Consider the following 26,907-nt stretch of genomic DNA (forward strand, 5'->3'; position numbering starts at 1 on the left):
GTAAAGGCTCTGATTAATGATTATAGTTTGTATATCTTTACATACATAGTTGTTTTATTAACAGTGTTAACATATTATTTATTATTTATTAACAATTTGAGGCGAAGCCGAAACTCTCGAACTCACGCCACTCGCCTTTTTGACCTCTCTTAAACAACGGTTGCATAAAATACTATTTTGTAACGTATCTTTTAAGATACAAGTCTGTGCAAGTTTTATTATTGAATAGTTGAATGTAAACTGACCCAGAATGAGCAGCAGCTCCTGCGCGCGGCCGAGCGCGAACACGGGCACGAGGCAGCGGCCGCCGCGCGCCACGATGTCCTGCACGAGCCCCGTGAAGCGGCCCTCGCGCTCCTCGCGCTTCTCGTGGATGTGCGTGCCGTACGTCGACTCCTGCACACACGCACACACACTTATTAACCAGGGATTTCTAAATAATACACTGAAATATGGCCCGGCAGCTTGAATATGTCATGCTCGCTTAAAAGTCTTTTTCTACTCCCGTACTTTTATTTGTCATTTAAAGGGTCGTGCACACACCTTTAAAACCCTACTTTATAGTTGTCAAGACAAGTCTCTAGTCTATTCCCCAAAAAAGAATTTGTGCATACACGCAGTATCTTTTTGGCGATTTTACGATACTTCGTGTAATGACCACTTAAAAAATATTGAAAGAAATACAGTGTTGCCAACCTTATTTTAAATGTCATCTCTGACAAATAAGTGAACCATAGACATGTTTTTTTTTTTAATTTCATTCATTCATTCATTCTTTTCCCGCCAGTACCCTCCATTTTTGCTACTTCTTGAATTAAAAATATTTGTTAAATTTACAATTTTATTTCAAAGTAAGTGCTTGGTCGTAGAAAAAGTATTGTATGCAACGTTGTTTAACTGAGTCAAAAAATACTCGTGGCGTCTTTATTAACGATTTTCGGCTTCGCCTCAAATTGTTACCCACGCCACTCGCCTTTTTTGACCCCTCTTAAACAACGGTTGCATAAAATACTATTGCTTACGGTGGCGTTGTTGATCGGGTCGCCACTTTCCCGAACGACGTCATACTCGTGAACGGGTGCCGTTTGTGGAGACTGGTCTATTTAAGCTAACACGAGCTATTATATTTAGTAACTTTATTTTTGAGTATAATTACATGGACACACCTCATTCGGTTCTCGTATGCTATTTTATTTTTACTATCATTTTCTTTAATTTAATGAATGTTTTAATTAGGTATACAGGATTTTGACTCTCGGAGACCCTATACATCTCTAAGGATAATTCGATTAACTACTATATATTGTAATCTTTTAGTTATGATGACACTTAGAGACATTTACATCTCTAAATAATTTTAGATTATAGTTTTTGTATCTTTGTTTTTTTTTTCAATACTATTGTTATTGCGTTTTTTGTAATTCGACATTTAGAGGCTTTATACATCTCTATGTTAGTTTGATTTGATATTTACGGCTTAGTTGTATTTTATAATTATTGATGTGTTTTTTTTTTTGCTGTATGTAAATTCCATATTGACGTGTAAAAGTGCCCTTGTGGCCTATTTGCTGAATAAATGTTGATATTTGACAAAAATATGACACCCTCCAGTGGTGGGGAGTAAACCGGAATCGAATCGAACGGGTGACACCGTTACCTCTAGGCTCCTCGACCGCGTACCCCCGAGTTCCCGCGTACGCTACTCGATCCTTAGTTGTACAGTAGTTTCAAAAAAATATTACCACCATTTATCTAAGTAATAATGACAGACCCGATTTACTACCCGATCTGTGTGTTTTGTACTAAAATGACAATAGGATCGGATCAGGTTGAACGTTCAAATGTTATATTAATAATATTTGGGATATAAAAATAGATGATATAAAATGTCCCTAAAATGCACATTGTTTGTGAAATAAACAGTTAAACTCACAGTGATGAGTACATCGGGATGCACGGTGGGAATCTCGGCCGCCATCAGATGTCTGTCCTCCTGCCGCGAGAAGTCTCCCGTGTACAGCACCTACAAATAAACAGACCGGCTTTAGATTTACTTTAACGTAGTCGCACATCTCTCTCGTGGAAGTTGACTGTATCGGTGCAGATCATGGAGCCCTTGAGGTCTGACTCGTGGTGCATCTGCTCTGCTGTTACTGTACCTTGACCCCCGCGATCTCGATCATGAACATGGCAGCCCCCAACACGTGGCCCGCGTTGTACGCCCAGAAGCGCACGCCCCGCACGTCTTTCTCCTCGTGGAAGTTGACCGTCTCGATGCGGTCCATGGAGCCCTCCAGGTCCGACTCGGTGTACAGCATCTGCTCTGTTGATATGTTGCTGCAACATTAGACATTGCGTTAATGTTTATTCCAATTCATGTAAGTCCGGCAGCTGTTTAACAGTTTTGTTCTGTCTTTAGAATAGGTAGGTATAGGTACAGACTAGGGTAAAAAATATGTAAACTTTATAGAGTTAGACCAAGCTAATTTGGCAGCGATTTTGATAGCCCTGTTCAAGTATTATTTAAGCGTCATAATTTCGTAGAAATCTGACGGGTAAAATAACACTTGAACAGTCTGGGTAGTCAAAATCGCTACCAACTTAGCTTGGTCTAATTCTAGCTATAATAAAAATCTATTCAGTTGTTTAAAAGATTCAATGGACACAAAATTGATTGATATGTTTTTGAAATTTCATTTCAATTTGACTGATAATATTAAGTATAATTAAGTATAATTAAGTAAGTAAGAATTAAAAAATTGTGCCACAATAGTGCAACAGTTGATAAACACCACCCACCTGACTTTGATGTAGTCGGAGACCAGCCAGCGGTAGATGGCCTTGGTGGCGTGCGTCATGAACACTCGGCCTTTGAACGACGTTTTAGTGAGGAACCAGGGCAGGGCTCCACTGTGGTCCAGGTGGAAACTGAAAATAATCAATAAATACCTAGATTATTGTTTCACTAAGTATTCTAACTCTTCTGGAGTCTTAATCAGTTTCAAGCTAGGGAAAAGTATTAGACGTAGGCCCTTATCCGAAGGTTCAATTTAAATCTTTTGTCTGTGTTGTTTGAACTTTCTTTAACTATGTCTTCTTAAATTAATGAAAATTAAAAACTTACTGTGAAATAAGAAGAAGGTCAACTTCATCTGCCTCAATCAGATCCACAAATGGCAGAGCATCCATGCCTGACAGCCCCGGGTGGATACCACAGTCCAACTACAAAATAACATATACAAAAAGGTTTCATTAATGGCAATATGGGAAAGACCAGCATATTAAATGTATTGCACAGAAAATCATTGACCTTTAGCAAGAACTTCCATATACCAACATATGTGTCGCTCAGACAATCTTCTGATGAGCTTCACTTTTTCTAAGTGTAGTATGTGTACAGTCATCTGCAATAATATGTTAGTTTTCGAAGGTCGTAATACTGTGTGACACACTCTTATGGCTCAACAAATAAGATTAAGATAGTGTCAGATATTTTTGCACCCTTATTTGTGTAGCATATTATTGCAGGTGACTGTACAAACACAAGTACAGTCTTCCCTTGTAGACAAATCTTTTTCACATTGACCTTAATTTGTATTGTTTGATTGGTAGTTGAATAGTTTCCATTTAGTTTGAAAGTTAGTAAGGTAATCATGTAGTAAATTTGTGCCTTAAATGTGCCTAAATGTGTACTAACTCTTGGTGAAGCTATAAGCCTGAATATCCATTCATTCATTATTATTACTGTGAGCATGTAGATCAAATAGAAATGTAACTTAATTATAATCCTACTTGATAAGATAAAGAATCCATATCAAAAACTTGTCAAAACCAATGAAGCAAGTAGTAAAAGCCTCTAATCTTACCATAATTTTCTTTCCTTTGAATTCCAGCATAATACATGATCTCCCGACTTCCTGGCCGGCTCCCCTGCAATCATTGACATTTTATAGTTGCTTTAAAAGTTAACTTCTTTCTTTCATAATCATATGAAACTTTCCTAAAATTTGCAAGATTATTAGAGGTGTACGAATTTTTGACGGTATTAAATACTTGAACAAAGGCAAATATCGCTTTAATTAAAGCCAACCAACTAATATAAACAAAAGCGAAATGAGAAATAGGTGAATAAACATAATATTTACAATGGTCGAATTGTAAGCTGATCACTTTCTTCGAAGGGCCCCGGGTCGGTGCCCTTTCTCGGATTTGTCGTCATGATTATAAGCTTAATGCACTTTATGAACTACAAAGCAAACATTTAACACTTCAAAACTTAGCAATACTGAATTGAATTGATAATGAAAACAACACCAAACCGGCAGCTCAACTCAACAATCGACAGATTCGACAGATCATAGGTTATAATTATGTTGCCACACCAAATATCATGGTGAATTTAGCGTTTTTAAATAAAGCTGAAATAGCTTCAAAACTGTAAACGTCAACATGACATTTTTATTCATGTTTCGCATGTAGGATTTATGCATGAGTTTATTTTATTGGTTATAAAATGTTGTAAACTAAATTAAAATATATTGTAAACATGCCGAAAAAAGCATTGTTTGATGAAGACTCCGAAGAGGAAGTTACACTTAAGATCGAGAATGAATACGCTAAGAAATATGACTCGTGGCGTCAAAAAGAGGAACTTCACAAATTGGAGCAGAAGTACGGCGCCAAGGCGTTGAATTCTGACGCTTCACTGTCTTCGGACAGCGAAGACGATAGTGACGAACCACCTGAAGTGTCTGAAGAAACGGAAACACAATTCCTGAAAACACTAGCATTACTAAAAACAAAGGACCCACGGATCTACGATCCTAACTTCAAATTTTTCGATAATGAAAAGAAAGAGGAAGAAAAGAAGCCAGAGGTGAAAACTTTAAGTTTTGCTGACAGCGACGACGACGATGACGATGATGGAAATATATTTAAAGTGGAGAAGGCGGCTGAAGTCAAATCAACAGAGAAACCTGCCAAACCGGAGATTAAGACAGAAAAAATAAAAGATTTCCTCACAGGTAAGGCAGAGCATATCAATAATCCGGTAGAAAGAGATCTAGCACCTCTAAAAGCATTATGGTCTGACCCAAAGCTTAATGAGGGGGAAGCATTCCTTAGAGACTACATCCTGAATAAGAAGTACCTAGAAGATGGGGATGCCGGCGAGGCAGGAGACAAGATTCGTGACGACGCAGACCTGGAAGCTGATGAGGCCATTGTGGAGGAACAGGGCAAGTTTGAGAGAGCATACAATTTCCGCTTTGAAGAACCAGATGAAGAATACTTGAAGAGATTTCCTCGTACCATGAACTACATCAGGCCCAAAGATGACCGCCGAGCCAGGAAGAGGGCTGAAGTCAGAGACAGGAAGGAAGAGGAAAAAAAGAAGAAGATGGACGAAATTGCCAGAATGAAAGCCCTCAAGCTGAGAGAGATTCAGGAAAAAATTGCCAAAATTAAAGAGGTAACTGGGAACCAGGATTTAGCTTTTCGAGAAGAAGATATGGAGAGTGACTTTGATCCTAATGAACATGACAGACGAATGAAGGAGATATTTGATGAGGAATATTATGGGGAAGTGGACAATGAGAAGCCTGTGTTCCCAGACCTGGATGAAGAGCTAGAGATAGAAAATTGGGAGAAGTATGAAGAAGAGGAAACAGCTGAAAATGAGCCACATTGTGAAGATGATGAATTTAACATGGATGCAGATTACGACCCAAAGCAAGCCCGTTTAAACCTATTAGAAGAACTACAGCAAAACATGACCAAGAAACGGAGGAACCGTAAGAAGAAATCCAAGTTGGCAGAGTTGTTGACGACTGAAAAACCAAAGTTTGTGCCGACTGTGGCAGACAAGACTTACTCCCAATACATGGAGGAGTACTACAAGATGGACTGTGAGGATGTCATCGGGGGAGACTTGCCCACCAGGTTCAAGTACAGAGAAACGGTGCCTAATGACTATGGGCTGACTATTGAAGAGGTGTGTATATCCCACAATAATTATAATTATAAAGATGGTAAGTAAATGATCATACCCCAAAAAAACTCTTTATTTATATTTATATTAATGTTCAAAGTTTGTTAATTTCAGATCTTGCTAGCAGATGATAAGGAGCTGACTCAGTGGGTGCCGCTGAAGAAGATAGTGAGGCACCAACCGGTCAATGTGGAGAAGGGGGAGGTCAAGGTGTACCGGCAGAAGGCGGCTGATGAACGCCTTAAGAAGAAAATTCTGCCAAGCTTGTTCAAGGATCTGCCTGAGTAATCTATGTTTTATTATCTACTAGCTTCTGCCCGCGACGTTATCTGCCTGGGATGATGATGACAATGGATAAAAACTATACTACTTACTCAGTGATATTAGTAGGAAATTAGGAATGTATTTATTTAAGGGTATCAAAGAATAGAGTTGAGTTGACTTTTTCATGTTAGAAAATAAAAATAGGATGACATTTTCAAAAGAATTTTGTATGTACATAAACAATCCTCTTTAAGAAGAAAGAAAAAAGTAGTATTCTGTATAATCACATATAAAATTAAATACTTTATATTTCAGGGCACCAGAAATAGTTGTTCCTCTTGAAGCAGCTAAGAAAAAGAAGAAGAAGAAGAAAAAGAACATTAATAAAGAAGGAAATAATACAGACAAAGACAGTCAAGAAGAAATAGAACACAATGATCTTATTACTAGTGATCCTGGTACTTTACCGACTGAAAGCAGCAAAAAGAAGAAAAATCACAAACATGTGGAGGAAAATGTAGAAACGGAAAATAATTCTAGTGACCTAGCAAATGATAATGTAGTTCCCATAAAAAAGAATAAGAAAAATAAAAGCAAATTAATCAATGATTCACAAGGCAATGAACCCAATCAGGATGAATCTAATATTAGTAATGTAACTGAACAAAGTGAGAATAGCTTTAAGAAAAAGAAGAAGAAACATAAAACAGAGCAAAGTAATTCTGAAAACAATATTGCTAGTGTTTCAGTCACATCAGAATGCAAGCAAAACAACCAGAAACTAGACACTTCTATAGACAGGAGCAATGCAAGTAAAAATAATACTGGAAAAACTAAAAAGAAAAATAAAAACAAACCAGATGCAGAACAGAACAAACAGAAGCAAAATCTAAAACGCAAATCAGAAGATACTGCAAGTAGTAATCCAGTACCAAAGAAAAAGAAGAAAAAGAAAAATAAATCAGCTGCCAATGTAAACAATTTGGAGAAAAATCAGAACAAGAAAGGATTGAATGTATCCAAGAATAATAAGCAAAACCAATCCAAAGCATCAGATAATCCTTACAGCAATTTATCTGATGAGCGGCTAAAAGCGTATGGATTGAACCCTAAGAAATATAAAGGATTTATGAAATATAAAAAGTATTAAGTTTTTTTGTGTGACTTGGTAGTTTTAATGTATGTTACTTGTGTAAATAAATAGTTATACTTGTTATATTATTTTTTATGATTATACCATATAAAAAGGTATTTTGTTTTTCCTTTTTGGTGGTTACAAATGTAGCCACCCAGCACCCAGACAGAGCACTTAATCAAAGTCGGCCTAGTTGTTTTCTTGCTACGGTTTCTAGCGTACCTACACAAACATTTCCACAAGTAGCCAATCCTAAGTAGCCGTCAAACGGTTGGTTCGACTTAGTTCGACCCATACGAGCGAATTGGCACGCGGCCTTACCGTTGTTATTGGTTATTGTATTCCCAAAACGGAACAATGGTGTTCCGGAACTTTGGGAGGCGTGCGGCTTTTGGTACTAATGAAATGTAAGGGGTACATTGAGCGGATGCTGCCCTTGCCCGTGTCATGGGACGCACGCAGAGGCAGCACTCGCCGGTGTAAGGATTATTGAGAGTTGATGCAATCTAAAATGAAACCTAGTTCAAGTTATCATTATTACTAGGCCTACCGCCTGTCCTCTGGGGGAGGCTTATGTCCAGCCATTGTCTTTCGGCTGATATGATGATGATGATGTAAGTTCGGCGAACCGCCTTCTACAATATCGAACGTGCACGACCGGACCAAGATCACGGTCCGGTACGCTCGTCGGTACCTGTACCTACTGGGGGTCTACCGCGAAAACCGAAATTCGCAAATTGCGAGGATCTTTCTCTTTTACTCCAATGAAGGCGTACTTAATAAGAGTGACAGAGAAAGACGCCCGCAATTTGCAGAATAAATATAGTTGGTCAACCTTTATCAGTAAATAAGAACAAAAAACTATACTCATCCTTTTCTTTTGGGTGCTAGTACTAGTATAAGACAAAGATAGTATGATTCTTTGTCTATGTTTGAAATGAGACATTCCTTTAACGAACTATATTAATCTGTATGACCTTGACCCTAAGCCTTGACCCATGCTTGACCCCAACAATAAAAACTCAAAAAGTTCATTCAAATTATTGGCTAATTTCAATTCCAGAGTCTTAAAAAACAAAACTTTGTCTATAACTTTAGTATTACCAAAAACATTTGAATTCCAAGAAATATGGGTAAGCGTCTAATTTTTTACCACAAAAATGTAACCGTATCTTCTTAGTAGTTTGTGATGTAACCTAAAGAAGGTGTTCAGAACAAAAAGTCGTAAAAGACTTACTGCACTTTACATTTATTTTAATTATTACATCTGGTGACTGATCTACCAGGGTATCTTAAATTCTTAACAAACTGACCCTATTTTATTTAAAATTAATTCCGATGTTTAATTTATTTGGGGAAAATTATTTTTGTAATCTTGTAACCCACTTCGTTTCCCCTGACTGCCCCTGACAATTTGACATTGACGTTTTGACGTTACCGCCAGCAGTGTAGCCAACTTGGCATAATTGATGCCAGATCTGGCATATTTTCACACTCTTTGGCATCAAAATTTTCCATTTAGCATCTGGCATATTTTTTAGCATAATTAGTGTCATTAGTGAATTGTGTCCCTCTAAGCCAAGTTTGAAACCTACTTGGTAGTTTAATCCATGGCACAACCGGTAACATCCTACCGCAGTAATATAAAGGTTGAATTACCATAAGAAAATTGAATCTCGCGCCTCACAAAGTGGGTGTGCCAGCCAGAGTGTAACTATAGTTTTTGTTGTGCCTATTTTACATTAGCCACATCACATTAAATTTGACAGCACATCAACACACAGGCTTGTTTTAAATTGTTTCCAAATTTTCCAATATAGGCCATTCTTGTCACAATTAAATCGAGAGAATTCTCTGCATCAACAGCTACAAAGTGTGGAGAGCCACAAATGCCACAATAAACGTCACGTTTCAATAGTACTTTGTGTTACAAGGGATCAAAATGATATATTTCCGTCAAGGGCGTACATTGAATCTTGAGCGTAATGAGGGATTCAAGTGTTAACGCCCAAGACGAAATAATTTTGATACCGTGTGACACATACTGCTTTTCACATCAACTATGAGGAAAATTAAAAATCTTAGTGTTGACTTGTTGACACAATCTGATGCTTAAACAGATTATTTAAGCTAATATGCAAAAAAAATTAAAAATAGTGTGCTAGAACAGAAAAGTGTTACTTTGATTCCCCCTAGCAGGGAGTAACAGTGCCACTTTGATCCCTCCTAGCAGGGAAGAAAAAGCTCTTTTAGAGGCTCGAATAGGTGGTGTGAAAAGAAATTGGCATTTTAGCTAACCAAGACGGTGCAAAGTTAGCTTGGTCTGACTCTATAAAATTTTTATAAACAGCATTATTTATGTGGAAGACCCTCATTTTTAGTTACCTACATATTGTTTAGATTTTTTTTAGCACATTTCAAAATTATTTTAGCACATTTCTGGCATAATCTAGACATAAGTCTGGCATTTTTTCAAATTCCCAGTTGGCAACACTGACCGCCAGCGCCATATTGCTTTCTTTCTGTTTTGATCGACGAGCCGTACTGACGGAGCGAGGTGAATATTACAAATTATTTAATTTAAAACTAGAAATGAATTTAAAAAACAATTGCAAACTTATTTGTATTACATAATCTGCATGCAAATTATTATAATTATTGCTCGTTTCTGTGATTTAAATGGATTTCTGCGGCATAACCTCAAAATTATTTCTGGGCCTTTGAGTAGAACATGTCGTTATTCTATTTATTGACGACCATGTATGGACATAAAGGCAAAATCAACGCCACGAACATTGATTCCCAAGCGTAAACCCAAAAGCTCCGACTACCGCCGTGGTCGGAGTATATGCGTTTGCAACGGTTCGTGGCTACAAACCCCCCTAAAAATAACCTTGAATGTGTTTTAACCGAATAGTGTAAGCACGTTTTACTGTTTATCTACTATGTCTGCTTTCTTGACCGTATTTTTCTTTATAAATATGTAAGTTTTGTTTACATGTGGTCTAATCTATGGTACATGTAATTATAACCTAGCATAACAATATCAACTTATCCTCCCCAGCTCGTCATGGTGAACAACCGAGTACCCTCGGTCTTCTCAAAGACCTATGTCACGCCCCGGCGGCCCTTCGAGAAGGCGCGCCTCGACCAGGAGCTGAAGATCATCGGCGAGTACGGTCTGAGGAACAAGCGCGAAGTGTGGCGCGTCAAGTACACGCTGGCGCGCATCCGCAAGGCTGCCCGTGAGCTGCTCACCCTTGAGGAGAAGGACCCCAAGCGGCTGTTTGAAGGTAACATTTGCCTATCTATTAGTAATGCTTTCCTACGCTCCATAGATATCAAGTTGTCTTAAAATAATTCTGTCATTTTGGCATTTTCATATGGGCCATGCTTCAATGCAGGGATGTTGCGAATATCCGCATCCGCAACCGCGGAACTTCCGCATTATTTTCAACATCCGCATAAAATCGATGCGGATTTAATGTGGATGCGGATGTGGAACAGGTCGGTACAGGAACGTCTTAGCATCGGCGTAAGTGCTAGACCGCTAGGTAATTTAGTCATTAACCAAAAAACCTATTAAAATGAGCAGTCAAGCGTGAGTGAGTAATGTACGGAACCCTTGGAACGCGAGTCCGACTCGCACTTGGCCGGTTTTTTGAAATAAAAATTACTAAAATGTAATATTTGACGTTTTTTATGGTACTATCCTGACATCCGCATCCGCATCCGCGGATGTGAGCCTTTAAAAATCCGCATCCGCGGATGTCAAAAAATCGGCATCCGCAACATCCCTGCTTCAATGTTTAACACTGTTCATGTCACTTGACTCTACTCAGAAAGTATAAGCTCTGAGCTAACCTTAATTATATATTCAAGCAATAAAATTGACTCTAATGATGATTATAATGACACCTCTTGTCAGACAAACCTTTGTTGATACCTTAAACATATCTGAGTGGACAGCATTTCAATCTGCAGCCTCTCATCACACTATGAAACTAACAACTATAAATTCCAGGCAATGCCCTCCTCCGGCGTCTGGTCCGCATCGGAGTGCTGGACGAGAAGCAGATGAAGCTGGATTATGTGCTCGGTCTGAAGATTGAGGACTTCTTGGAGCGCCGCCTGCAGACCCAGGTGTTCAAGGCTGGCCTCGCCAAGTCCATCCATCATGCCCGCATCCTTATCAGACAGAGACACATCCGGTAATTATCAACAATTCTCAAGATAATTCAGTTTAAGGTCATTATTGTCATTAATTTCATAAGTAAACAATCATATTTCAAAGAATTATCGTTCCAGGCTAAAATAACAAATATTCTTTTAATGTATTCATTTATGAGTTTGACTTCATATTTCAGAGAAGGTATGAGAGCTTGACAATTCAATTTCACAAAAGGGATGTTAATTCGTTGTAACTTTTTTTCACATGCTATTTCTACAACACACATTGACAAACGTAGAATATTGTTGTAGCAGCATTATGTTGAATGTTCTCATAAAAGCATTATAACACAGGTGAATGACTAGACTAGTCCGAGCTGTGAAGGCTCGGTCTGAGCTGCACTTGCACTGCTATCATAAAGACCACTTGGTCAACCTTGTGTTGATTTCAATGTCTTGAAATGTTGTCTCTTGTAGACATGATGCAGGTAAAGTATGCTACTTACAAGTTTAACTTCGTCATGGCACCAAAAATACAACACCTAACTTTTTTCAATATAATTATCACACCAAAAATACAACACCTAACTTTTTTCAATATAATTATCATCGTAATCCTAGTCTCACTATGAAAGTGACAGCCATCTGACCATCAAATCTAAACCATCACTAGATATCATCAAAACTTATTGGTTAGTCGGTACTTGGTATTTCTATCGATGCATTAATTGCCTGGGGTAGAATAAGAATTTATGCTACATATCAATCCCATTATCTTGTGGTCGGGCCAGGATCCATGACGCAGGAATCCATGTGTGGATGGAGATCCATTCCCAGCAAAGCCTAATCATGAAACCCGATCATACTCTTTTGAGGTGTATTCCCATTTGTCCTCGCTCCGCGTGACCGCTGCCATACATGAGGCGGGGTCAGATGGGAATGATTTCTATGAATGCACCCATTCCCAGCTGTGGCTAGGGTTGCCAGATCGCAGGCCGCTATTATCGGGAAAAAATATCAATTTTTCGGGATTTTGGGCCTTAAGTCGGGAAAAAAACCCTATCAAGTTAAATTAATTGTACTTATTAAAAACAACGATATTTTACATTATCGGCACCACGTCAGCTGCTCTGCCCAATCTCGCCACGCGCGCGCTGACGGGCTCGACGCGGGTCGCTTGCTCGCTCGACGACAGTTCGATATTTGAAATTATTGTTTTATAACGTGAAGCTGTTTTTCGGGACAATTTTCACTTCGTCGGGAATCGGGAACACATGCTAAAAATCGGGAGAATCCCGCCGAATCCCGACCATCTGGCAACCCTACCTGTGGCCGGTGTCAGCAACGGTAACTAATACCGAATGCTATTCCGCAGCGTCCGCAAGCAGGTGGTGAACATCCCGTCGTTCGTCGTGCGGCTGGACTCGGGCAAGCACATCGACTTCTCGCTCAAGTCCCCGTTCGGCGGCGGCCGCCCGGGCCGCGTCAAGAGGAAGAACCTGCGCAAGGGCCAGGCGGCCGGCGCCGCCAACGACGAGGAGGAGGATTAAACGATAAATCACTTCATTTAACGTGCTCTTTTATTTCACTATCCATCTGACAAATGGGGTTGGCCGTGGAAGTATTTAGCAGATGGCGCCACAGCTTGCCATGTCAATCCCTAGAATTTTATTGTGCCAAATTTTTGTTTTTTTAATACCCTGGATGCCAGCCCTCGGCCCTTTAAGCCAAATCTCATGGAAGCCCCTTTTTCTGAGATTCTAGAGAGCTATGATGGCGCCATCTATGCTAACCTTTTGACAGTTGCCAACCCCGTTACGAAATGCAGTCTTGTTATTGTTACGGTCTACTTTTAAATACTGTAGTAACACTGTTTTGATTAAATTGACATCGGCGTGGTGGACTACGTTTTGCATTTTAACTTATAGTGGGCATCTGAGGATTTGATATCAATAAACTTCATCCCATTACTTTGGTGGACTTGCCTCATGCCTTGAAACCCTCTACGCTCAAGATTCCACTATGTGAGCCACTCTACAAACTTCATTCCATTTTAGATACTTATCGCTAGTCTCATAAGGGATATAATTATCATGCTTTCATCTCGAATGTAGCAGCAAAGAGTAATATTTCAAACTCGGTGGCAGTTTTCCTATAATATATGCCTGAACAGACTAAACGCACACATGATTTACCGTTCTTGAAAAGTGATATGGGAATATCAGCTTAACCACGCTTAACTTAATTTTGAAAGGATGTCCGGCTGTTACAAGTATACATGAGTCAGCACTAATATGTATGTACCTGAACAAAAGTATTACTCATAGAGACCTTCCTATCTAATCAAGTAATCAGCGATATCGATATGTTATCAATATCAGTGGGAAACTACATAAACATGGGCCAAAAGTATCATACCTATCGAGTTTACGAGGAGTGCTTACTACTGGGTGTCGCGCGTCGGCTCGCTTCAGAACATTCTACAAAAATATTTGGTGATAGTAAAGATCGAAACTGAGAGGTAAGTGCAATTGTTCTTTTCAAAAAAAATCTTTTGAAATGATTAACAATTTTTAGACCATTCAGCCGGGCTAACACAGGAGTAGCGCGAGATATAAATAAATACTAAATACCAGTCCAAAAGTAGGCAGGTATTCTATCTCGCGGGTACTGCGCGATACTGTGCGCCCCTCCTGTGCTAGGATTACAGTCCTCAAATTAAGACGAATTCCTATAATATGTATATGCCCGAACCATAGAGAAATATAAGTAAAGAAAGAGTGGTAACTCCATACATCAGTTTTCTTACCAAAACTCGAGTTATTTCGTAGTCGACATCTAGCGTCAAGTAGCGGACATTATGAGTACTGCACATCCTATACCACTCCTATACAGTCGCAATCGGAAGCGCCCAGAGTGCTAACAAATAATAATCTCACCTTGCCAAGACGTTGCCTATATTCTATGCCGACTGCACTTCAGTTCTCATATCGATGCCCTATAGTTCACACTCTTACTAATACGCGGGAAATTTGGTTGTAAATGAAACTGCACAATGGTACTACTTAATTACAGCCAAATTGTCTGTGTAATTAGTGCGGAGTGCGAACTAGGGTATAGATATGAGGCTAATCAAGGCCATTCATACATTGCTTGCGCTCGACGAAATATTGCACCGTCTTCACTTTTCAGAATGGGTCTCTGTCTCTCCTGCTGCTGTCCTCCTCCCCCGCCGCATCACCACGGCCCACCACACCACCACGGCCCGGGCTTCGGTCACCACCGCGGCCCCGGCGGCCCGGGCTTCGGTCACGGCCCGGGGCCGGGAGGGCCAGGGTTCGGTCACGGCCCGGGACCGGGCGGGTTTAGATAAAGGATCTATTTACCAAACGCATTTATATTGATAGGACATTTTTGTGATGCATCATAACATAAATCATAAGGTTGAAGTGAAGTTAACATGTTGTGATTGGGGCACATGCGTTTTGTATACAAACTGAGCTGTTTACTTTGCCTTTGAGTGTAAATAAAGTGAATAAAAACTGACCTTTTGTTAACTATGTTTTATTTACAGATACTTAACTTAATAGAATATATTACATACATTAATTTAGGTACGATAGGTTCGTCAACTTAGGGAACGAGACAATGATTTTCACGTTTCACGATATGCCTTAAAACTGCCTGATTTTACAATCGGCCGCCGACATTGATATGATGAAGATGATTCATAATACATGTAGGTACTTATTAGCTAGTATTAAGTATTAATACTTAACCACGAGGTTATTTTTTTATTATTTTAGGTAGATAGCGACCCGCCCCGGCTCGCACGGGTTAACAAATTATACATAAACCTTCCTCTTGAATCCCTATCTATTAAAAAAACCGCATCAAAATCCGTTGCGTAGTTTTAAAGATCTAAGCATACAGACAGACAGCGGGAAGCGACTTTGTTTTATACTATGCGGTGATGGCGACACTGTTGAACACGACTTCTATCGTGAACTGCGTTTTTCAAAATTCATCTGTCTCTGTCACTCGATTAGATGCGAAAGAGATGGCGACAGATAAACTTTAAAGTAAGCCACTCACTATTTCGGTTTATAAGCTGTGTACAGTCAGCAATACTATTAGCTTTAGCACCTTTACATACAAATTTCTATATGCAGAGTGGCGTACCTTTTCTCTGCAGATGACTGTACTAAGGTTTTTCTATTTATATTTAGGTTACCTATTCATAAAACTTTACAAGCCTTAAGTTAATTTTTACTTTATCTCTTATTGGATTTTTTAACAATTACATAAGTCAAAATTAAAGATCAAGACAAACGATTAATAGCTAATTGAGGCTTATATTGCGGTTATGAACAAAACCCTAGTCAGCAACGAGTATCTAAGTCAAAACAGATGGAGTACATATAGAAAACCACTGAGCAAGTCTAATAAACTGTCTTAGTTAAGTGGTTGAGTTATACAAGGCAGGAATGTCTCGGGGCTAAACCTCGTTAGTATCTTGTAAGCTAACTTCAGCCATCTTCCCAGCGGTGTCGGTGACGCTGTCCCGCTCGCGCAGCTGCGTGAGACAGAGAGCGACGATGCGCTCGAGGCCTCTGGTGACGCGCGCCGTGTCCCACACGCTCATGTCGGGGACGTGCACGAACAGGGTGCGCGTGTTGTCGGCGGCTAGGGATGTGTAGTAGATGTACTCGCATAGGTATCTTCAAACAAAGGAGTTCAGTCAATTTGTGACTTAAATTAAATCGATAACTTAACGATGTCAAAATGTAAAGAAAAGGAAGAAAGATTTTAGATGAACTGTCGCCTGCGGTTATTTCGGACCGGCACGACCTTCAAGAGCCTCCTATATCATAAAAAAGCTATGCCATTATCATATCTCGTTCTATGTCGAGAATGTGCATCTGCATTTGTCAGTAAACTATAACTGATAAGATAAGGCTGATGAGTTGAATCGTTGCCTCGTGTCGTTTTATTGCCAGTTATATACGAGTATTTATATGGTACCAGGTACCTATTGTTTCTGAAATTCTGATGTTATTTGCAGTTGATACAATAGTCGATAAACCTGCAAGACGTCAATGATTCAATACGACATATACTCAATCAAACATACTTACTTACTTCTTATCATGTTATTCCGCCGCTGCATGAGTTTCATCCACTATCCAGGGGTCTCCAAACTCCCGCGGGCCGGACAGTCCGGGTGTCGGCGGGCCGGGCGGGTTTGGAGACCCCTGCACTATACGATAAGTGGATGATATATTGGTAACTATGGCGATTTAAAGGTAAACCGGCCGCGAGAGCTGGTTTGCTTACAGCGGGGGGAGGAATGCGCAATGGTTAGTTGGCGGCAACTTACCTAGTCCTTTATTTATACTTGTCCTCGTCCAGATCACGCTAAATAGGCACAAATGCTATTGATTTGTGGAAAATGTCCAGCAAAACTAAAGGTTCCGTCACACAGGCGCATTTTCCAGACGGGGCGTGAGCGGGGCGCGCCGCTTTTACATATACAACGCTCACGGCCCGCCCGGAAAACGCGTATGTGTGACGGAACCTCAAAGGTCCTCGTTCTGGTTACGCTTATATCCTGCTCACACCTGCACGCTCGTGAGCGTCATGACCCCACTAGACACAACAGTAGGTCTGCACTCACCGGCCCGCGTCCTTGGACTCGACGGCAGTCAGCTCCTCGTCCTGGTTGAGCTCTGCGCAGATCCTGGACACGTCCAGCTTGGTGTGCAGCCTGACGGCGCCGCCGGGGGCCGCGCAGCAGTGGTCGGCGGGACACTGCTCCAGGTAGTCCTGCCGCTGGTAGCCCTTGCGGTGCGCCTGCGTCTCTAGCGTCAGGCACTCCGCCACTCGAGATACGCCCACGTGGATCATCAGCTTAAACATTGAAATTGGATGTTTTTTAGGGTTCCGTAGCCAAATGGCAAAAAACGGAACCCTTATAGATTCGTCATGTCTGTCTGTCTGTCCGTCTGTCCGTCTGTCTGTCCGTCCGTATGTCACAGCCACTTTTCTCCGAAACTATAAGAACTATACTGTTGAAACTTGGTAAGTAGATGTATTCTGTGAACCGCATTAAGATTTTCACACAAAAATAGAAAAAAAACAATAAATTTTTGGGGTTCCCCATACTTCGAACTGAAACTCAAAAATTTTTTTTTCATCAAACCCATACGTGTGGGGTATCTATGGATAGGTCTTCAAAAATGATATTGAGGTTTCTAATATCATTTTTTTCTAAACTGAATAGTTTGCGCGAGAGACACTTCCAAAGTGGTAAAATGTGTGTCCCCCCCCCTGTAACTTCTAAAATAAGAGAATGATAAAACTAAAAAAAATATATGATGTACATTACCATGTAAACTTCCACCGAAAATTGGTTTGAACGAGATCTAGTAAGTAGTTTTTTTTTATACGTCTTAAATCGCCTAAATACGGAACCCTTCATGGGCGAGTCCGACTCGCACTTGGCCGCTTTTTTTTTTTGCTGAGATCAAGGGCTTAAGACTTGGATCTACTAGCAATTAGAAATATACGACCCATATGGTGGAAAGATTTGCCGGCTGGATGAGATCTTGGTGGCTCAGATGGCAGGGCGCTGGAGTATCGATCCGGAGGCCGTGAGTTCAATATTATAAGTCTCACCCGAGACAGTAATTTTTCCACTTTTTAATTTATTCTAAGCTTTATAGCATCGTTCGCAGACGTTTCTGCTTGTTAAAAATTTAAATTAAGTATTACCTATGCAGGATTAGGAAATAACGCGTGTAAATTTGGTCAGCATTGAAGTAGGTACCTTAGGCTCGTGCGTGTCCCACAGCGCCGGCACGAACTCGTCCACGTTGCTGTAGGTGACCGGCAGCTCCAGCGTCACCAGCTCGATGCTGTGCTGCTTCTCCAGCGCCTCCTTGTCCATCAGCCTCACCGCCTCCCAGCTTGCGTTCACGGGGTGCCCCAGGAACGGCCCGAACCCCGTCACCAACACTATCGGCTTGAAGAACAAGTCCAAGTCGTTGCACATCTTAACCGTACACAACAGCTCTCTGTGATTATCTGAATAGTTTAATGCACGATGCAAAAATAAAATTAAAATATATTGCTTTTTGTTTCACAATGTTTTGACGTCTAATGATAAGAATGTCATTGTCAGGTGATAAGTAGGTAGTGTTAGTAGGTTGGCGGCACTGCACTGTTGAGCAATTGTTGCCACATGAAAACATATAATAGGGGCATTGTACATGAGCGCTATCGAAATTCGCTACAATAAATATGTTTTGGTTACAACACTACGTAGAACACTCTCGGTCTTTCAACCTGTCATTCAAGTTTCAACATTTTATCATTCATGAAATTCATTCATTCGTTCATTTTAAAATGAACAAACGTAGTCCTTGATATTTTCATATAGCGCGTTTTAAATTTTAATAAATGATGTGCTCTATAAGTTAACATTTAAATTATTAATTTATTGTAGTTATAGATACAGTTTTAGTTATCCGTAATACTATTACCAAATTGGCGGTGGGCAACTTAATGCCGCAGTGTTTACTCAGTTATAGGTTATGTTAGGGTCGAATCCATATTTTATAAAGAGACCTTGTTTATAATGACGGAGGGCGAGACTAGTAACAATACGCGGACGGTGGCGGTGCCGTGTCCGTTTGTGAAAAGGAAAGTGGAATGCGTCGGAGCGGCGTTCCTGAGGTACTTCAATATCAAATGCCACGGCGAGGATGCTTTGTTCGAAACGTCCACGGCGAACGAAAAATCGGAGGAGGTGGTGTTCGACGACGACGTGGAGTACCTGCGGAGCCTGGACCCTAAAGAATGGAAGCAGCAGGACCACTACGCCGTGTTGGGTATGAAACAGCTGCGCTACAGAGCGACGGACGATGACATTAAACGTGCGTACAGACAGAAAGTGCTGCGCCACCACCCGGACAAGCGCAAGGCGCAGGGCGAGGACGTGCGCAGCGACGACGACTACTTCACTTGCATCACCAAGGCGTACGAGACGCTGGGCGCGCCCGCCAAGCGCCGCTCCTACGACTCCGTGGACCCCGAGTTCGACGACTCCGTGCCGACGGCCGGCGACGTCAAGAAGGACGGCTTCTACCGGACGTTCACCAAGCTGTTCGAGCAGAACGCGCGCTGGTCGGAGAAGCGCCACGTGCCGCTGCTGGGCGACGACTCCAGCCCGCGCGAGGCCGTCGAGCGCTTCTACGCGTTCTGGTACGAGTTCGACTCGTGGCGCGAGTTCTCGTACCTCGACGAGGAGGAGAAGGAGCGCGGGCAGGACCGCGAGGAGCGGCGCTGGATCGAGAAGCAGAACAAGGCGGCGCGGGCCAAGCTCAAGAAGGAGGAGATGGCGCGCATCCGCTCGCTGGTGGACCTGGCGTACGCGCACGACCCGCGAGTGCAGCGCTTCAAGCAGGACGACAAGGACAAGAAACTCGCCGCCAAGCGCGCCCGACAGGTAACACCACTGACACTACTTTAAACTCACAAAGTAGCTACTTATGTTGATCTGTTCTACATAAGAAGAAGAATGAAGGAGGCCTACACCCGAAGGGTAGAAAAGGGCTAAAGAGAGATTTTATGTAGAACAGATCAATATCTCTTTACTCTAATATTTAAATAAGGGCGAAAAAACCGGCAAAGTGCGATTCGGACTCGCGCACGGAGGGTTCCGCACCATCAACAAAAAATAGAGCAAAACAAGCAAAAAAACGGTCACCCATCCAAGTACTGACCCCGCCCAACGTTGCTTAACTTCGGTCAAAAATCACGTTTGTTGTATGGGAGCCCCACTTAAATCTTTATTTTATTCTGTTTTTAGTATTTGTTGTTATAGCGGCAACAGAAATACATCATCTGTGAAAATTTCAACCGTCTAGCTATCACGGTTCTTGAGATACAGACTGGTGACAGATGGACGGACGGACAGCGGAGTCTTAGTAACAGGGTCCCGTTTTTACCCTTTGGGTACGGAACCCTAAAAAGATAACAATATGAACTAATTCAAGAAACTTTAGGCTTGAACATGTCCCAGAACACAACACCGACACAAACTTATAGGAATCTTGTTGGCAGGACTCATTGGAGGACTGTTAACACTCGGACTGTGAGAAACAGAAGCTTCATATTATTAGATTGCCCAATTAGAAATGAAATAATAAGCAAAGAATGAAAAAATACCGTTTTTATTCCCATACAAAAAATACCGGTATCCGATCCCTGATCATAACATGCAAATTGCCTACATACATATACATGTAATTAATATGCTGTTGTCTTAAGGATGCAGTTTTTGTTTATCATGTTACTTAAATTGATGACTCACTTGTGATAAGGAACTTCCTGGAACAATATGTGAAAGATATAATATATGTACCTATATTTAGATATAATCTTTAGAAAGTCATTTGAATAATGGAATGTTGGGTAGACCTAACAACTTGTCTAAGGGCTCATTTAGATGGTATGAGAATTCACATGCAAGTTTCATTACATTGTGGTCGTCATTTGATTGGTCGGTTGAATTGGATATATCCTCTACTTCTTCTTTGTTGTATCCTCATGACTGAGGGACCAGCAGGCTCAGCACGGTTCCATTTTTATCGACTATCGCTATGCCCGTCACTTTCGCACTTACATACTTGTTAGAATGTGACAGGCATGGTGATAAACGATAAAAATGCGACCGTGCTACTAGGGATGATGACTGTAGACACTCTTCACCAGTGCTCTCCAAGCTGCTCTATCTTGGGCCCGGTGTATGCTACCCTGTAATTGTCTCTGATGTTATTCTGTCCGCCCAACGCGTGGCCACACGTCCATCCCTACGCTTCCTTACCATTCAGCCAGTGATTATGAGCTTTTCCAGACTATCTGGCCCCGTCCTGCCCAGGTGGCCGAAGATACCAAGTACACGTTGGATGCAAACAGTGGAGAGCGTTATAATGTTCGTCGAGAATAGATGCATTTGTACGGCGTTCAGTCCTTGAGATCCGGAGCATTTTCCGCCAGCACCACATCTCGAACGCATCTATCCTACGACGGGTTTCGGTTTTGATGGTCCAGGTTTCGGACGTCTACAGAATTATCGAGAAAACAAGGGTCCGCGTTAGTCGGCGCGTCGGCCGATGCGAGCCGAGCCGAATGACGACTTTTTCGCTCTTATTGCGCAAACAAAGAGTTTTTTCTATCGGCTTTTGCCGATTCTGCGTCGATATATTAGGGGAGACTCTTAAGGCACACAGGCGCGTTTTCCGGGCGGGGCGTGAGCGTTTTGTATGTAAAAGCGGCGCGCCCCGCTCACGCCGCGCCCGGAAAACGCGCTTGTGTGACGAAGCCTTTAGTCGCAGTCGCCATCATCGCTCATTTGCAATCCCGAAGTATGTACACAAACTTCGTGCAACCACCTGAAGATCGTGCAACTCTTTGGTTCTCTGCATTTTACCAGGACGATCGATAAACATCAACTTTGTCTCGCTCCTGATATTGACCATAAGTTCTTATCTGATTTTAATAACATTTGTAAATTCGTACCGTATACGGCCAGAATATAAAAAGAAAAATAAATTCAACTAAAAAATCTATTAAAATGGTGGATGCGAAATAACAGCACAATAATGTAGTATTCCTTTATTGTATTGTAGGATGCCGTGCAAGCGAAGAAGGCGGAAGAAGACAGGCTCATAAAGGAGGCGCTGGCGGCCAAGCGGAGGGCCGAGGAGGCGGAGCGCGCGCGGCTCGAGGCCGCCCGCGCCGAGCGCGACCAGCTCAAGAAGCTGCTGAGGAAGGTAAATCACTCAGCGTGAAAATCTCATATCGTTCACTCACTACACTTGCACTGCACTATACTAGCTTCTCATCATCTTCCTCGCGTTGTCCCGGCATTTTGCCACGGCTCTTGGGAGCCTGGGGTCCGCTCGGCAACTGAGCCCAGGAATTGACGTGGGCACTAGTTTTTACGAATGCGACTGCCGTCTGACCTTCCAGCCCGGAGGGGAAACTTGGCCTTATTGGAATTAGTCCGGTTTCCTCACGATGGTCTCCTTCACCGAAAAGAGATTGGTAAATATCAAAAGATATTTTGTACATTAGTTACGAAAAACTGATCGGTACGAGCTTTGAACTTTGAACCCGCGACCTCCGGATTGCAAGTCACACGCTCCTACCGCTAGGCCACCGGCGCTTCGATATCGAAGTCTGATAAAAAAATATTCTGTGTACTTCCTCTGCCTCAAATTATTCCCATGCCATGAATATTTTTTTTAGTGTTATTTTATTGAGATCTGACAACAGTTTTAATTGTACACAGGAACGTAAAGCGCTCCGGGACACGTGCAAGGCCAACAACTACTACGCGAAGACGGAGGAGGAAACCGTCGCGCACATGGCCGCCGTCGAGAAGATCTGCGAGGTGATGAAGCTGCTCGAGCTGCAGGAACTGGTGAAGAGGCTCGACGCGGCCGGCCGGGGCGCCTTCCTGCTCGCCGTCAAGGACGCAGACGACAGGCTCGAGGAAGAGCGCCGGGCACTCTTCGAAACTAAGAAGGAACAAGAACAGAAAGTCAAGAAGGAACTGGCATCTAAATTACCCGTCGAATGGTCCGCCGACATGACGCAGTTGCTCATCAAAGCCGTGAACCTGTTCCCCGCCGGCACCGGCCGGCGCTGGGACGTGGTGGCCGACTTCCTCAACCGACACGGGACGTTCGTAGACGAGAGACGTTTCCACGCTAAAGAGGTCCTCGCGAAAGCCAAGGACCTCCAGAGCTCGGACTTCTCCAAGAGTAGTCTCAAGAAAGCTGCCAACGAGGAAGCGTTCGACACGTTCGAGAAGGACAAGAAGAGAGCGGTCGGCGTTGATGTTGTCAGCGGCATATCGAACAGCGACAGCGGATCCGAGCTGGTCAACGGAACGGCCGAGCCCAAAATGAACGGAGACGGGCCTAAAGAACTCAAAGAGGTGCCCTGGACGAAAACTGAGCAGGAGCTCCTCGAGCAGGCCATCAAGAGCTTCCCGGCCAGCACTCCGGAGAGGTGGGACAAGATCGCGGCCTGCATCCCCGCCCGCTCCAGGAAGGACTGCGTGAAGAGGTACAGGGAACTGGTAGAACTAGTCAAGGCCAAGAAGCGAGCCGCCGACTTAGCTAAATAACATTAAACGACGCCTAGTTCTGTATCAAATTGTAAAATACATATTTTTATGGGATCGAAGTGATTTTAGATTTTTCCCTAAAAGTCTGCGGTCGATATTATTTTTCTCTAAATCTAATATTTAGGCCTCGTCCTTCGAGAAAGTGACTTAAATATTATGTAATTCAATTGTTTAATAGATGACAAATTAATTCCTTAATACAATTTTAGTTTGTTAATTTTGTTATACTAGCAAAAGTAGCTCAAGATGGCGATGTTCAAAATGAAACACATATTTATTGAGATATTAGCGTGTGCAGATCATTTTGAGCACCTCGCTCGCATAGTTACTCCTGCCTCCTGCCGCTGAATGTACAAACATTCTTTTAGGTAAACGTCAACTTACAATCAGGACACTGACTGACAAGAGATAATATCTTCAGAAAAATCCTTTGGATGTGCTTTCTTTACAACGAGGGTCCTGAATATGTCCTTTGAGCTATTAATACACTAATACTCTGTCCTCGATAACCCTAGATGGGACGTCAACACCCATGTGACACCTCTTAGCGTTGCGAGTAACAATTTTGAATAATATCTTAATTTAGTTACTATCCTTTTAATAAATGATTTTGTTACCAAGCAAAGAAGCTCTACTTTATTATATTTACCCTTTTAACGCCACTTTAAACCCTTTAAAAACCTACAACGTTATGTAATGTGAGTAAAGTCAGTCACTTACCAAGGGAAGTAGTTGTAGGTATCATATACCTATATAGGTACCTGCCAGTGGCGGAGAATCAGACATGTGCAATTTAAGTTATAAGATTTAATTAAGTAGTATTTTCTTTTTATACTGGGGAAAAAAACGTGTTCAATAATAAACATGTATCCACCAGCTAGTGAAAGAGTGAGCTGAAGAACTTTGACCCCGGCACGGCACGGCGGTACAATTACCTACACTATACATATTTGTATAAACACATCTGTATGTGCCTGTGCATTAGTTGCGTTTAGGGCGATAAGCGCTCAACCGTGCATTCTTATATAGCGCTAGCCTTGATCGTTCACTTTGTTAGCTGACAACACAACACGTGACGTAGGTACTTTAACCTTATTCCAAAGACAGCTCACCAATGGTGATGATCAGCAAATTGTTACTCTCACTCATCTTAGTCATCTTGCCTTCATCAGTACCTATACTACCTATAGCTATATGTACTTAAATTCATTCCTAAAATAAAAACAGTCAGCTGACCATCCGTAGAACTTATCTCGTTGCAATAAGGTTTACTTATGGTCAAATATAGTGTTGTGTTGAGGATGGTATAATTTAGCAGCACGTTGTTTGGCGCCGACACGAGTCGTTTACCACAGTGGCGCGAGTTATCAAGGTCGTGGTAATAGCCCCGCGACCACCGTGTATTTGTCCACTTTCTACCTACCAGTACCTACATGTTTATTTCATTTCATCCTGGCCTGGATAAAGCAAACTAAAAACCGGCCAAGTGCGAGTCGGACTCGCGCACGGAGGGTTCCGCACCATCAACAAAAAATAAAGCAAAACAAGCAAAAAAACGGTCACCCATCCAAGTACTGACCCCGCCCGACGTTGCTTAACTTCGGTCAAAAATCACGTTTGTTGTATGGGAGCCCCACTTAAATCTTTATTTTCTTCTGTTTTTAGTATTTGTTGTTATAGCGGCAACAGAAATACATCACCTGTGAAAATTTCAACTGTCTAGCTATCACGGTTCGTGAGATACAGCCTGGTGACAGACGGACGAACGGACAGCGGAGTCTTAGGGCCCCCCACATCTAGCGTCTCCCGAACGTCGACGCCTCACCAACGCCCGCGCGGCGGCGACGCCGCGCTCCCGCAGCGGCGACGCGACGCTGCGGCGCCTCTCGAACGTCGACGTCGCAGTGATGTCCGCGCGGCGCCGACGCCGCGCCGACGCAGCGCCGACGCCGCGCCGACGCAGCGCCTCCGCGACGCCAGCGGCGACCAACATCCAGTCAGACGCTCCGACGCTCGACAGCCGCCACTGAAGTCGAGGAGGCGCGGCGCTGCCGCGGCGCCGACGCCGCGCGGACGTCACTGCGACGTCGACGTTCGAGAGGCGCCGCAGCGTAGCGTCGGCGCTGCGGGAGCGCGGCGTCGACGCCGCGCGGGCGTTGGTGAGGCGTCGACGTTCGGGAGACGCTAGATGTGGGGGGGGCCTTAGTAATAGGGTCCCGTTTTTACCCTTTGGGTACGGAACCCTAAAAATTGAGAGAGAATTCACAGGAGGGTACCACTTCGTTCGTTTGCCCCTCTAATATATTTCTAACATGCAAGAGTGATATACTTATCATAAATAAACGAATTTCTTCTTACTTAGTATGTAGTAGTATCTTCTTTTTCTATGGGCCAATCGTTTTCTCAGTCGACAGACTGAGACCAGCGACAAGGATCCATACGATCACGTCATACTCTCGATCTGACGATTGGGGCCAATCAGTGGGTCAAATTATAATAAGGTAAGGTCAGCAACTCCGCGAATCATTGACACGAGATTCTACCTTCAACCAACCGATGAGAGTTTTCATTTGGTCTCGGTACATGATGCCCAACTGACGATGTAAAAGCTAAAAGAATTGTGAGAAGTTTCCATAATCTTTGTACATTCAGCAGCAGAAGTTGCTATACCCGGGTGATGTGTATAAAATTATTTATATTCTTCTATTGTATTCTAAATGACCCTGACGCGACTTTATTGTTGAGATAAGAGCGTGTCAACGTAATTTTGAACACTTCGCCCGCTTAGCAACTTCTGCTGCTGACTGTACATAGTACATACATACCTAGCTACTTATAAATAACCTATGTGGAAAATCTGTCGATAATTTCGGCACATCATAGCCGTGGCATGCATGACAGAGCCAGGTGTCTACGTGTTAATGCAATGCAGGCGGATCAAAGACATAATCTGAGATCAAATAATGATGGATCGATGCACATTAGTGGAGAAAGTGCGTCTCCTCTCCTCCGCGTCACTTCCGCGTGATTCGGCGAGTCGTTGTGGTTATTACTACGAGTATACCTAGGTACCTACCTACCTACATTACTGGCAGATTTCGGAGCTCGCAATTAGAAGATTGGTTGATTGTGCAATCTTAACTATCA

The 26,907-nt window shown here is 42.3% G+C and overlaps 5 protein-coding genes across 5 annotated transcripts in view; 3 read left to right on the top strand and 2 right to left on the bottom strand.

The window, feature by feature from the left end:
* Nucleotides 1-4,290, bottom strand: part of LOC134655122 (cleavage and polyadenylation specificity factor 73) — a 39,288-nt gene extending 34,998 nt beyond the window's left edge. The window contains exons 1-7 of the mRNA XM_063510582.1: nt 4,146-4,290; nt 3,867-3,930; nt 3,125-3,222; nt 2,800-2,928; nt 2,160-2,337; nt 1,934-2,023; nt 246-396 (exon numbers count right to left, since the gene is read on the bottom strand). Coding sequence (XP_063366652.1) covers nt 246-396; nt 1,934-2,023; nt 2,160-2,337; nt 2,800-2,928; nt 3,125-3,222; nt 3,867-3,930; nt 4,146-4,219 — 784 coding nt within the window. The 5' untranslated portion in view covers nt 4,220-4,290. The remainder of the gene's footprint in view (nt 1-245; nt 397-1,933; nt 2,024-2,159; nt 2,338-2,799; nt 2,929-3,124; nt 3,223-3,866; nt 3,931-4,145) is intronic.
* A 162-nt stretch (nt 4,291-4,452) lies between these two features.
* On the top strand, nt 4,453-7,472 carry LOC134655056 (protein KRI1 homolog). The gene is made up of 3 exons (XM_063510515.1): nt 4,453-5,992; nt 6,104-6,273; nt 6,569-7,472. The coding sequence occupies exons 1-3, from the start codon at nt 4,547-4,549 to the stop codon at nt 7,401-7,403; spliced, it is 2,451 nt and encodes an 816-aa protein (XP_063366585.1). The 5' UTR covers nt 4,453-4,546; the 3' UTR covers nt 7,404-7,472.
* A 2,424-nt stretch (nt 7,473-9,896) lies between these two features.
* On the top strand, nt 9,897-13,130 carry LOC134655101 (small ribosomal subunit protein uS4). The gene is made up of 4 exons (XM_063510562.1): nt 9,897-9,945; nt 10,453-10,681; nt 11,413-11,599; nt 12,934-13,130. Exons 2-4 carry the CDS (start codon nt 10,459-10,461, stop codon nt 13,106-13,108), a joined length of 585 nt encoding a protein of 194 aa, XP_063366632.1. The 5' UTR covers nt 9,897-9,945; nt 10,453-10,458; the 3' UTR covers nt 13,109-13,130.
* A 2,920-nt stretch (nt 13,131-16,050) lies between these two features.
* Nucleotides 16,051-18,756, bottom strand: LOC134655096 (pyroglutamyl-peptidase 1). The gene is made up of 3 exons (XM_063510558.1): nt 18,388-18,756; nt 17,236-17,468; nt 16,051-16,279 (listed from the first exon to the last, which is right to left on the bottom strand). Exons 1-3 carry the CDS (start codon nt 18,610-18,612, stop codon nt 16,057-16,059), a joined length of 681 nt encoding a protein of 226 aa, XP_063366628.1. The 5' UTR covers nt 18,613-18,756; the 3' UTR covers nt 16,051-16,056.
* Nucleotides 18,757-18,943: 187 nt separating this feature from the next.
* LOC134655068 (dnaJ homolog subfamily C member 2) lies at nt 18,944-23,814 on the top strand. Its single transcript, XM_063510531.1, has 3 exons — nt 18,944-20,067; nt 22,253-22,396; nt 22,918-23,814. The coding sequence occupies exons 1-3, from the start codon at nt 19,198-19,200 to the stop codon at nt 23,758-23,760; spliced, it is 1,857 nt and encodes a 618-aa protein (XP_063366601.1). The 5' UTR covers nt 18,944-19,197; the 3' UTR covers nt 23,761-23,814.
* The last annotated feature ends 3,093 nt before the right edge of the window (nt 23,815-26,907 follow it).

The sequence above is a fragment of the Cydia amplana genome, chromosome 16, assembly GCF_948474715.1.
Source record: "Cydia amplana chromosome 16, ilCydAmpl1.1, whole genome shotgun sequence".
Classification (NCBI taxonomy): domain Eukaryota; kingdom Metazoa; phylum Arthropoda; class Insecta; order Lepidoptera; family Tortricidae; genus Cydia; species Cydia amplana.

Bases quoted from the DNA above. Each gene is read 5' to 3' on its own strand.
- LOC134655096 (XM_063510558.1), bottom strand. From the start codon at position 18,612: ATGTGCAACGACTTGGACTTGTTCTTCAAGCCGATAGTGTTGGTGACG. The intron at 17,469-18,387 runs GTACCTACTTCA...TCAATGTTTAAG, and splicing joins GGGACACGCACGAGCCTAAG to CTGATGATCCACGTGGGCGT. The intron at 16,280-17,235 runs GTGAGTGCAGAC...CTTTGTTTGAAG, and splicing joins GAGTCCAAGGACGCGGGCCG to ATACCTATGCGAGTACATCT.
- LOC134655101 (XM_063510562.1), top strand. From the start codon at position 10,459: ATGGTGAACAACCGAGTACCCTCGGTCTTCTCAAAGACCTATGTCACG. The intron at 10,682-11,412 runs GTAACATTTGCC...TATAAATTCCAG, and splicing joins CCCCAAGCGGCTGTTTGAAG to GCAATGCCCTCCTCCGGCGT. The intron at 11,600-12,933 runs GTAATTATCAAC...GCTATTCCGCAG, and splicing joins ATCAGACAGAGACACATCCG to CGTCCGCAAGCAGGTGGTGA.
- LOC134655068 (XM_063510531.1), top strand. From the start codon at position 19,198: ATGACGGAGGGCGAGACTAGTAACAATACGCGGACGGTGGCGGTGCCG. The intron at 20,068-22,252 runs GTAACACCACTG...ATTGTATTGTAG, and splicing joins CCGCCAAGCGCGCCCGACAG to GATGCCGTGCAAGCGAAGAA. The intron at 22,397-22,917 runs GTAAATCACTCA...AATTGTACACAG, and splicing joins TCAAGAAGCTGCTGAGGAAG to GAACGTAAAGCGCTCCGGGA.
- LOC134655056 (XM_063510515.1), top strand. From the start codon at position 4,547: ATGCCGAAAAAAGCATTGTTTGATGAAGACTCCGAAGAGGAAGTTACA. The intron at 5,993-6,103 runs GTGTGTATATCC...TGTTAATTTCAG, and splicing joins ATGGGCTGACTATTGAAGAG to ATCTTGCTAGCAGATGATAA. The intron at 6,274-6,568 runs GTAATCTATGTT...TTTATATTTCAG, and splicing joins TTGTTCAAGGATCTGCCTGA to GGCACCAGAAATAGTTGTTC.